At 43.3% G+C, this 12319-nt stretch overlaps 1 protein-coding gene across 1 annotated transcript in view; it reads right to left on the bottom strand.

Moving 5' to 3' along the window:
- Positions 1-6829: 6829 nt before the first annotated feature.
- LOC132834891 (protein transport protein Sec24A-like) overlaps positions 6830-12319 on the bottom strand; it is an 84443-nt gene continuing 78953 nt past the window's right edge. The window contains exon 21 of the mRNA XM_060853973.1: positions 6830-7199. Within this exon, the coding sequence (XP_060709956.1) occupies positions 7085-7199 (115 nt within the window). The 3' untranslated portion in view covers positions 6830-7084. The remainder of the gene's footprint in view (positions 7200-12319) is intronic.

Raw genomic sequence — 12319 nt, 5'->3', positions numbered from 1 at the left:
CTATAAAGTCGATTGCAGATTGCTTCACAAGGAGATACCTTCCTTATTTCACGCCTCCCGTTCCTTGTATAAATACTCAATTCCATTTTAAAATCATTTGATTTTGTTTCAATGGTGTATTTCCTACTGTGCAATGTCAGTACAAATGTTCTCCACATTTTGCTTCAGATGTCTAATGTTTGCTGTTTTCAGATTCCACCTGAAAGTTCAGTAACCAAAGGACACAGATTTCACATTGAAAGAGATTCTCAATGAGTCCAAAGAATTGTCAGAGGCACAGTGGTTGAATGACTTACTTCTGCACCGTAATTTTCTATCTGTTATAACTCATCTAGGCATATCAGATAACATATAACTCCAGTAACTCATTGGCTCATAAACTACTACTATCAAGAGGTAGAGAAGACAATTGTGTTTCCATGAAGGGACTGTGCCATGGAACAACTGTTTCTTCATCCAGAGGCTGCGTTATTAGCATTGTGTAAATTTGAACATGAGCCTTCTCACTTAGAGGGAGAGGCACTACCCCCATTGCACTCCTGAGTACACATTAAATGCCTACCTTTTATCTTAGCCTGCTAGACACACTTTCCTCATTCCTGATGAAGGGCTTATGCCCAAAATGTCGAATTTCCTGTTCCTTGGATGCTGCTTGACCTGTTGCGCTTTTCCAGCAACACATTTTCAGCTACACATTAAATGCTGACAATTTTGACTTGGAAAGTTGAATTGGATGGTGCAATGTATAACATTCAACAACATAACCTTACATAATAAACATCTCAAGACTTTTCACAGGTACATTATGGTCAAAGGAGGTTTTTTTTTAAGCAGCATCCTAAAGGAGAAGAGTCATACAGTCATAGAGATGTACAGTATAGAAACAGACCCTTCAGTTCAACCTGTCCATGCCGACCAGATATCCCAACCCAATCTAGTCCCACCTGCCAGCACCCGGCCCATATCCCTCCAAACCTTTGAGATATAGAGATTTAGGAAAGGATGCTTCAAGTTTATGGAACTAGAAGACGCAAATTGGAGAAGTACAGATTTCTGTTGCACATTCAGAATAAAAGCTGACAACGTCATATTTCTACTTCCTGATCTACTTTTATTTCACTTTATAAATGTTGCATTGCTCTCTGTGGATGTTCGATTGACGGCAGAAAATCCTTTTAAAAAATGAGATACTTCACCAATCCAATTCATCAGATAATGAGATATTCGATTCCAGCCACTCAATGGCACTGTGTTGCAACAGAGCAGATGGTGTAACTGCAACTTATCCCCAAGCCAGAACTTCACATTTTCCCATTATGACCCAACTTGAAGCTTGAAAATTCCTCAGTGAGAATTGAGAGATGAGGGGGCCTGTGGGAGGAAAGGTTATCTGTTCGCCAGGGACCTGTTACAACTTGGTCAGAGTTCCACTGCTGCCTCAGAACTTAGAATTTCCGTCTGTGTGGGATCCCGACTCCTACTCTGGGAAATTCTATTCTAGACAGTTATAACGATCAGGGAAATAAAAATTACAGTTAACAAACAATGTTATTGAGCTTTGATTACAGTGAATGAGAGTTTTGTAAAAACTGAACATTTACTGACTATCCCTTAACAGTCCAATATTCCAATCACACATAGAAATGTCAAAGGTTTGCCTGAAAGTTGTGGATGTAGATTCAATCGATGCATTCAAGAAGGAATTAGATGATTACTTGGATAGAAGTAGTCTGCAGAGATATGAGGAAAAGGCAGGACACAAGGCAATGATGCTTGTTTGCAGAGCCAGTGCAGGCACAATGGACTGAACAGCAACCTTTTGCACTGAAACAATCTTGTGATTTTGTCCTGGATGTCCCACCCGTCACATTTATTCTGTTATGTGTGTGAATGTGAAATAAATTATATCACCATGTGTTTTTGTAAAGCTTGGAATTCTATAAGGTAATGGTTCTGAATGAGTTAATATTTGAACAATACTAAGCTCTGCCCAGTTTAATAACAACACAAAGCCTCTGGGTACTATGGCACAGTCCCTTCATGGAAACACAACTGTCTGCATTTACTAGAGGATGATGCGTGTATGGAATGAGCTGCCAGAGGAAGTGGTGGCGGCAGGTACAATTGCAACATTTAAGAGGCATTTAGTTGGGTTATGAATAGGAAGGGTTTGGAGGGATATGAGCAGGGTGCTGGCAGGTGGGACTAGATTGGGTTGGGATATCTGGTCAGCATGGACAGGTTGGATCGAAGGATCTGTTTCCATACTGTACATCTCTATGACTATGACTATACCTCTTGTTAGTAATAGTTAATGAGCCAATCCGTTGCTATAAGTGTATATATGATTAAGATTAACCAAATTTTGTTATGAAAGACATGTGCCTCTTCGGCTGAGACTCTTCAGCTGACAAATTACTGAACAGCTCTTTAGACGACCACAGGAAGGAGAATTTGTGGCCGCTTTGTTTTTCTTTGTTCTTGCTTGCAATGTGATCATCGCTACATTTGTGGCCTTTGAACAGAGTGGCTCTCGATAAGGGTCAACCATGTTCCAGACCAGGTGAGGATGACAGATTTCCTTTCCTAAAGAACAGTGTTGATGGGTTAGGACCTTTATGATAATTGAAAGTATTTACGCCAGACTATTAATTCCAAATTTTTTTTGTACTGAATTCAAATTTCACCATCTGCTGCTGTGGCAATTGAACCCATCACTCTGGATTCCTGATGAAGGGATCATGCCAGAATCATCGATTCTCCTGCTCCTAGGATGCTGCCTGGCCTCAATTACTAGTCAGTGTCACTACCTTTCTATCACTGAGCTCCCTAAAGGCTAAATATTAGACAGAACCCATGCATATACTTTTCCAGTTTTATTCCAACTGACGTATCAATTCCAACCCCACTGACTGCATGTTCCCAATACAGAGACGCACATTCATTATATATTATTGCAAAATGTATATGCCAATTCAAGTTCTCACCAAATTATTCCCTCATTAACATACAGGCCATCATCTGTTTCCTAGTTCCATTTAGCCTCAGGCATCCTTGCGAGACCCTACTGCCTAATACCTGCAGCATTCTACCCAAACTCCCCAACCTCAAGTCACCAGTAGCATCAATGTGTTATACAACAGGAGTAACAAGTTAAAATGTGTGGTGCTGGAAAAGCACAGCCAGTCCGACAGCATCTTCCTGATGAAGAGCTTAATGCTCAAAACTTCGACTCTGTTACTCCTCGGATGATGTCTGACCCGCTGTGCTTTTCCAGCACCACACGTTTTGACTCTGATCTCCAGCATCTGCAATCCTCACTTTCTCCTAGGAGTAACAAGTTACTCTGTCTGGTTTCTAATTGCAGATTGAACCCATCAGAGAGGTTTGATTTGGTCAGAACTCATTTAGAGAACTGCATTCTGTTCTGGATTCAGCAAAGATATACTGATCTTGGAAGGTACTCAAAAGATTAAATTATAAATTCTATATAAATTATAAATTGCACAGATTGATGATTCTTAAAATGAGGTGAATGGAGTGGGCCAGCTCTCTCACTTAGGAACTGTGTAGCATTGACAAACATCAGAAATGACTGAACATTCTGATCAATTTAATGCTTCATCATCCAATACTTAATGAGCACACCTGACCTCTCTTCAATGTTGCCACTATTGGTTAATCCAAAGGTTCCTCGATGTGCTACAGGACTACCCACAATTCCTGAAATCAGCTGCTCTTGGTCATTGAAAAAAATACCTTCTTGAGAGCTCACTTCCTAAAATGGCAATGGAACAGAGTCTATGAACATTTTCAGGTGGGGTGGATAGATTGTTGGTAATAAAAGGCATGGGAGTCAAGGTTATCAGGGACATGAACTTCAGGTTGCAATCAGATCAGGCAAGAGCTTACTGATAGTGGAGCAGTTCTGAGCGTGATCTGCCACCATGATGTGAGCAGGGTATCCAGATTTGACGAAGCAATAATTATTTTAGTTCCTGTTTCAATAGACATTTATCACAACTCTGTCTGTACATATGCTACTATCACATGCAGCACTTGATCTAACCTATTCAGTTACCAAGAGCAGCATGCTTCCATCAGCGTGTCTTGCTTCTAGAGGCCTCAGTTAAGATGGGGACCAAGACCTCACACACTGAGTTACAGTGACAATGTCAAGAGCATTTATTTCTGTTGATTCATCGATGGGATTTCAGTGTCACTGACTGGGCCAGCATGTATTGCCTGTCCTGAAGAATCAACCACATTGTTGTGGTCTGGAGTCACATGCAGGTCATTTTCAATACGCATGGCAGATTCCCTTTTCTGAGGAGCATTGGTGAACCAAATAAGTTGTAAAACACAAGAAAAAGCTATATGGCTGCAATTTGACTAGGTTTTATTTCAAGTTTCACCATCTGCATTGGAATTTGAAGCCACATTCCCAGAACATTCGTCAAGATTCTGAATCACAAGTCCAATGACATTATCATGTCATCACCTTCCTTATTAAAGATATACTGCATACTAACTGTGAGACATAAGAAAGTGGGGAGACTGAGTGGTATGCTACTGCTCCTGACCCAAACGATTGTTATGGAGATGATCATAAAAAGAAATTGATATTTCAATATATCCGGTTTTCTTCAGCTAAAACTAACAAAAACACAAACACAAAATCTCAGCAGTTCTATCGAGTTAATTTTCGGATATCCAGGTTATACCATACTTTCCTTGATTTAAGGGTCTGTCCCACATGGGCTATGCAGTCAATCGTTTATCAGATGTCGCAGCCAACCAGGTCCCATAAACAGAAATACTGCAAGTGTTTCCCATGTTTTTGTTAGCCAACAATTAAATCCCAGTCAGTGTGGGTAGCATTGCTCACTGCACACAATGTCAAGGACCCGGGTTCCAGTCCGGCCTCGGGCGACTATCAGAGTGGAGTTTGTACACTCTCCCCACTTTCTGATGGATGCTCTGTTTCCTCCTACAGTCCAAAAAGACGTGCAGGTTTGGTGGACTAGCCATGGTAAATATGCCCAGTTTCAGATAACCCCACCCTCAATAATGGAAGAGCCCAACACATTAGTGCAAAAGATAGGGCTGCAGCATTCATGGCAATCTTCAGCCAGAAGTGCTGAGTAGATGATCCATCACAGTCTCTTTCAGCATCACAGATTCTAGCCTGCAGCCAATTTGATTCAGTCCACGTGATATCAAGAAACAGTTGGAGGCAGTGGATGGGCCCTGACAACACTCTGCCATTAACACTGAAGACTTGTGCTCCACAACTTGCCACTCCCTTAGCAAGTACAATTACAACACTAGCATCTACCCGACAATGAGGGAAATTGCCAGCCTTGTCGTCTAAACAAAAAGCAGGATAAACCCAACCCAGTCAATTACCGCGCCATCACTAAAGTGATGGAAAAAATTATCAAGCAGCATCTACTCAGTTTGGGTTATGCCAGGGGCAGCTCCTGACCTCGTTACTTGGTTGAAACTTGGACAAAAGAGCTGAATTCCAGGATTGAGATGACAGCAACAGCTCTTGACATCAAGGCTGAATTCGACTGAGTGTGACACCAAGGCACCCTGGCAAAACTGGAATTAATGCGTATCGGGGGGCAAACTCTCCCCTGGTTGGAGTCATACCTGACACATAGGAAGGTGGTTGAGGTTGTTGGAGGTCGGTCATCTCGGCTCCAGGGCATCTCTGAAGGACTTACTCAGGGAAGTGTCTTGAGCTGCTTCATCAATGCTAAACAAACAGACCTTGGAGTGCACGTTCATAGCTCCTTGAAAGTGAGTCGCAGGTAGATGGGATAGTGAAGAAGGCATTTGCTATGCTTTCCCTTATTGGTCAGAGCACTAAGTATAGGAGTTGGGAGGTCATGTTGCAGCTGTACAGGACATTGGTTAGGCCACTTTTGTAATATTGTGTGCAATTCTGGTCTCCTCCCTATCAGAAGGATGTTGTGAAACTTGAAAGGCTTCAGAAAAGATTTAGAAGGATGTTGCTAGGGTTGGAGGATTTGAGCTACAGGGAGAGGCTGAACAGGCTGGGGCTGTTTTCCCTGGAGCATTGGTCCAGGGTTACCCAAAGTAAGGATGGAGGCATCCAGCTGAGAGTTTGGGATGGCGAGTCCTGAGGAGCCCCCACTGAGTTCTGACCAGCTGAGGTTCTATTCTAACAACAGGCCCCTGCTCACACATGCTTGTGGACACCTCCTCCCCTACCCCCAACCAAAACTTTCATAGCACCTCTCACCTCATCACCAACATCCACCATTACACCAACACCCCTGTATTCTCCCAACTCATAGATTTCACCAAGAGCTCTTAACCAAAAAAAAGGGTCATCATGGGAAAAGTTTGGAAAGCACTGAACTAGACAGAGTGTGTGCCGACTACTATGAGATAGAGGCTGAATCTGCTCTACATCAAACAGCAGAGTCAATTTGACAGGAAAGACTAAAGAACATCGAATCAAACTGATTTTCCACATATTTTAGCCAAACAATCTACTTCATCAGAAACCATGACTGAAACTACAGCAGAGCATGCTGCTTAAAGAATGAGGATTTCTTGAGGAAAGTGCAGTGAGTGGGCGAGAGCAATATAAACATAGAAAATGTATACATTCAATCCCAAATAAGCACATCAGTGCAGTCTCCAGAGACGATGACCTAATCATCAAAGCAGCCATAAACACATAGTTCAATTCATTCCAACTTTCCAGCAATTGCTTTGGACATGATGAACATAAGACACATTCTGTTGCTGAGGAGGTGATGGGTTTGAAGATTTCATACTTGACCTGGTATTGTTCTCCGCACGAGGGTTGCAGTTTGGACGAGGTGCTAACTTGTCTTTCCAATTAACAGAAACTAAGGGACTTCTTGTGCGTACATTCCCAGCATTTTATTTCTGAACTTCCCTGGATAGAGTAATATTGCAATTCCAACAGAATAAATGAAGAAGTACAAGTTTTTTTTAAAGGACCAATACTACTTCAGGGAGCACTTTCCAACAGTCCTCTTTGACTTGTTTCCTGTGGTGGGGGTTAGGGAAAAGCACATCACTTACACACCCGTTCCTTCAGATGGAGCAGAAACTCATAGTATGACATTGCTGTCTCAGTGCGATCATCAACCAGGCGCTTAATGAACACAGACCGTGAGGTACTGTCATCCCTAGAAAAGGAGAGATCAACAGAATCAACCAAGGCAGAAATTATATATTGTTGTTCCCCAGAAGATACTTGGGAATTTCTCACAGCCCCAGAATTTGACAATCATCATTTAGGAATACTCCTGAAACCATCTTGTGACAGTTTCCTACATTAAAGGCACTGCATAAATTACCTTGAGTCTATTATGCCTGCTGAAAATGTGTTGCTGGTTAAAGCACAGCAGGTCAGGCAGCATCCAAGGAACAGGAAATTCGACGTTTCGGGCATAAGCCCTTCATCAGGAATGAGGAGAGTGTGCCAGGCAGGCTAAGATAAAAGGTAGGGAGGAGGGACTTGGGGGAGGGGCGATGGAGATGTGATAGGTGGAAGGAGGTCAAGGTGAGGGTGATGGGCCGGAGTGCGGTGGGGGCGGAGAGGTCAGGAAGAAGATTGCAGGTTAGGAGGGCGGTGCTGAGTTGAGGGAACCGACTGAGACAAGGTGGGGGGAGGGGAAATGAGGAAACTGGAGAAATCTGAGTTCATTCCTTGTGTTTGGAGGGTTCCCAGGCGGAAGATGAGGCGCTCCTCCTCCAGCCGTCGTGCTGTTATGTTCTGGCAATGGAGGAGTCCAAGGACCTGCATGTCCTCTTGGCACACTCTCCTCTATTATGCCTGCACCTGCTCTGTAGCACAATTATCCATTTAGCTCCATTGCTCCACTTTTTCCCATTGCCCCAGATTTCTTTTCTTTTCAAATGTTCATCAAGTCCCTTTTGAAAGTTACTGCTGGATCCACTATCATTGCCCTTTGTGTATCACATAAGTCATAGAGTCATAGAGATGTACAACATGGAAACAGACCCTTTGGTCCAACCCATCCATGCTGACCAGATATCCCAACCCAATCTAGTCCCACCTGCCAGCACCTGGCCCATGTCCCTCCAAACCCTTCCATTCATATACCCATCCAGATGCCTCTTAAATGTTGCAATTGTACCAGCCTCCACCATATCCTCTGGCAGCTCATTCCATACACGTACCACCCTCTGCTTGAAAAAGTTGCCCCTTAGGTCTCTTTTATATCTTTCCCCTCTCACCCTAAACCTATGCCTTCTAGTTATGGACTCCCCAATCCCAGGGAAAAGACTTTGTCTATTCATCCTATCCATGCCCCTCATAATTTTGTAAACCTCTATAAGGTCACCCCTCAGCCTCTGACGCTCCAGGGAAAACAGCCCCAGCCTGTTCAGCCTCTCTCTGTAGCTCAAATCCTCCAAACCTAGCAACATCATTGTAAATTTTTTCTGAACCCTTTCAAGTTTCACAACATCTTTCCGATAAGAAGGAGACCAGAATTGCACACAATATTCTAACAGTAGCCTCACCAATGTCCTGTACAGCCGCAACATGACCTCCCAACACCTGTACTCAATACTCTGACCAATAAAGGAAAGCATACCAAATGCCTTCATCACTATCCTATCTACCTGCGACTCCACTTTCATGGAGCTATGAACCTGCACTCCAAGGTCTCTTTGTCCAGCAACACTCCCTAGGACCTTACCATTAAGTGTATAAGTCCTGCTAAGATTTGCTTTCCCAAAATGCAGCACTTCGCATTTATCTAAATTAAACTCCATCTGCCACTTCTCAGCCCATTGGCCCATCTGTCAAGACCCTGTTGTAATCTGGACCTCTTTGCTGTCCACTACACCTCCAATTTTAGTGTCATCTGCAAACTTCCTAACTGTACCTCTTATGCTCGCATCCAAATCATTTATGTAAATGACAAAAAGTAGAGGACCCAGCACCGATCCTTGTAGCATTTCACTGGCCACAGGCCTCCAGTCTGAAAATCAACCCTCCACTAACACCCTCTGTCTTCTACTTTTGAGCCAGTTCTGTATCCAAATGGCTAGTTCTCCCTGTATTCCATGAGATCTAACCTTGCTAATCAGTCTCTCATGGGGAACCTTGTCAAATGCCTTACTGAAGTCCATATAGATCACATCTACTGCTCTGCCCTCATCAATCCTCTTTGTTACTTCAAAAAACTCAATCAATTTTGTGAGACATGATTTCCCACGCACAAAGCCATGTTGACTATCCCTAATCAGTCCTTGCCTTTCCAAATACATGTACATCCTGTCCCTCAGGATTCCCTCCAACAACTTGCCCACCACCGGGGTCAGGCTCACCAGTCTATAGTTCCCTGGCTTGTTTTTACCACCCTTCTTAAACAGTGATACCACATTTGCCCATCTCCAGTCTTCCGGCACCTCACTTGTGACTATCGATGATACATATATCTCAGCAAGAGGTTCAGCAATCACTTCTCTAGCTTCCCACACAGTTCTCGGGTACACCTGATCAGGTCCTGGGGATTTATCCACCTTTAACCGTTTCAAGAACTCCAGCACTTCCTCCTCTGTAATCTGGACATTTTGCAAGATGTCACCATCTCTTTCCCGACAGTCTATATCTTCCATATCCTTTTCCACAGTAAATGCTGATGCAAAATATTCATTTAGTATCTGCCACATTTTCTGTGGCTCCACATAAAAGCCACCTTGCTGATCTTTGAGGGGCCCTATTCTCTCCCTAGTTACCCTTTTGTCCTTAATATATTTGTAAAAACCCTTTGGATTCTCCTTAATCTATTTGCCAACGCTATCTCATGTCCCCATTTTGCCCTCCTGATTTCCCTCTTAAGTATACTCCTACTTTCTTTATACTCTGCGCAGGATTCACTCGATCTATCCTGTCTATACCTGATATATGCTTCCTTCCTTTTCTTAACCAAACCCTCAATTTCTTTAGTCATTCAGCATTCCCTATACCTACCGGCCTTCCCTTTCACCCTAACAGGAATATACATTCTCTGGATTCTTGTTATCTCATTTCTGAAGGCTTCCCATTTTCCAGCCATCCCTTTACCTGCAAACATCTGCCTCCAATCAGCTTTCGAAAGTTCTTGCCTAATACCGTCAAAATTGGCCTTTCTCCAATTTAGAACTCCAACTTTTAGATCTGGTCTATCCTTTTCCATCACTATTTTAAAACTAATAGAATTATGGTCGCTGGCCCCAAAGTGCTTCCCCACTGACACCTCAGTCACCTACCCTGCCTTATTTCCCAAGAGTAGATCAAGTTTTGCACCTTCTCTAGTAGGTACGTCCACATGCTGAATCAGAAAATTGTCTTGTACACACTTAACAAATCCCTCTCCATCTAAATCTTTAACACTATGGCAGTCCCAGTCGATGTTTGGAAAGTTAAAATCCCCTGCCATAATTACCTATTATTCTTACAGATAGCTGAGATCTCCTTACAAGTTTGTTTCTCAGTTTCTCTCTGACTATTAGGGGGTCTGTAATACAATCCCAATAAGGTGATCATCCCTTTCTTATTTCTCAGTTCCACCCAAATAACTTCACTGGATGTAATTCAGGGAATATCTTCCCTCAGCACAGCTGTAATGCTATCCCTTATCAAAAATGCCATTCCCCCCACCCCCCTCTCTTGCCTCCCTTTCTATCCCTCCTGTAGCATTTGTATCCTGGACCATTAAGCTGCCAGTCCTGCCCATCCCTGAGCCATGTTTCTGTAATTGCTATGATATCCCAGTCCCATGTTCCTAACCATGCCCTGAGTTCATCTGCCTTCCCTGTTAGGCCCCTTGCATTGAAATAAATGCAATTTAATTTATTAGTCCTAACTTGTCCCTGCCTGCCCTGTTTGACTTGCTTCCATTCTCAACTGTACCAGTCTCAGATTGATCCCTTTCCTCACTATCTCCCTGGGTCCCAACCCACCACCCTCCCCCACCCCCACCTTACTAGTTTAAGGAGTCCTAGCCTTACAAGCCTCCCAAGCAGTCCTAGCAAATTTCCATGCCAGTATATTAGTCCCCTCCCAATTTAGGTGCAATCCGTCCTTGTACAGGTCACTTCTACCCCAAAAGAGATTCCAATGATCCACAATTATGAATCCTTCTCCCATACACCAGCTCCTCAGCCATGCAATCATCTCCTCTATCCTCCTATTCCTGCCCTCACTAGCCCGTAGCACTGGGAGTAATCCAGATATTACTACCCTTGAGGACCTCCTTTTTAAATTTCTGCCTAACTCTCTGTAATCTCCCTTCAGAATCTCAATCTTTTCCCTTCCTATATCGTTGGTTCCAATCTGTACAATGACCTCTTGCTGGCCCCTCTCCACTGTGAGAACATTCTGCACCCTCTCTGAGACATCATTGATCCTGGCACCAGGGAAACAACACACCATTCTGCTTTTTCTCTGCTGGCCACAGAAACGTCTGTCTGTACCTCTGATTACAGAATCCCCTAACACAATTGATCTCTTGGAAGCTGATGTACCCCTTGTTGCATTAGAGCCAGTCTCAATACCAGAAACTTGACTGTTCATGCTATGTTCCCCTGAGAATCCATCACCCCATACATTTCTTGTTTGAAATGGGCATATCCACAAAAGCCTCCTGCCCTAGGTGCCGACCTCTCTTACCCTTCCTGGAGTTAACCCATCTATGTGACTTTATCTGAGACTTTTCCCCCTTCCTATAACTGCCCTCTATCACATACTGTTGCTGTTTCAAATTCCTCATCACTTCTAATCCGCAGTAACCCTTGAACTCTCTTTATACTCCCACATCTGACATATCACTGCAAAGGCCATTTTTGCTTCTTCACAATCTACAGACCCAGAAAATAACACCATCTTATTCCTCTACAACACACTGCCCCAGGTTAAATTAAGAGCTATGGCTTATATTTTAAGTTTAATCAAGAGTCTTGTATTAAAAAAATGTCTTCTGCTAATTATCTTAAACCTGCATCCCCTGGTTACTCAACCATTCAGTTCATTACACTATGAATGGCAGACAATATTTTGAAAACCTCCATAGAATCCCTACAGTGTGGAAACAGGCCATTCGGACCAATCCACATCGACCCTCTGAAGAACATCCTACCTACACCCATCCACCTACCCTATCCCTGTAAACCTGAATTTCCTATGGCTAACCACCTAGCCTACATATCCCTAGACACAACGGGTAATTTAGCATGGCCAATCCACCAATCCTGCACATCTGTACTGTGGGAGAAAACCAGAGCACCCGGA

Source organism: Hemiscyllium ocellatum, chromosome 43 (assembly GCF_020745735.1).
Source record: "Hemiscyllium ocellatum isolate sHemOce1 chromosome 43, sHemOce1.pat.X.cur, whole genome shotgun sequence".
NCBI lineage: Eukaryota > Metazoa > Chordata > Chondrichthyes > Orectolobiformes > Hemiscylliidae > Hemiscyllium > Hemiscyllium ocellatum.
Note: the sequence above shows the minus strand (reverse complement) of the source record. Positions and strands in the feature narration are given on the sequence as shown.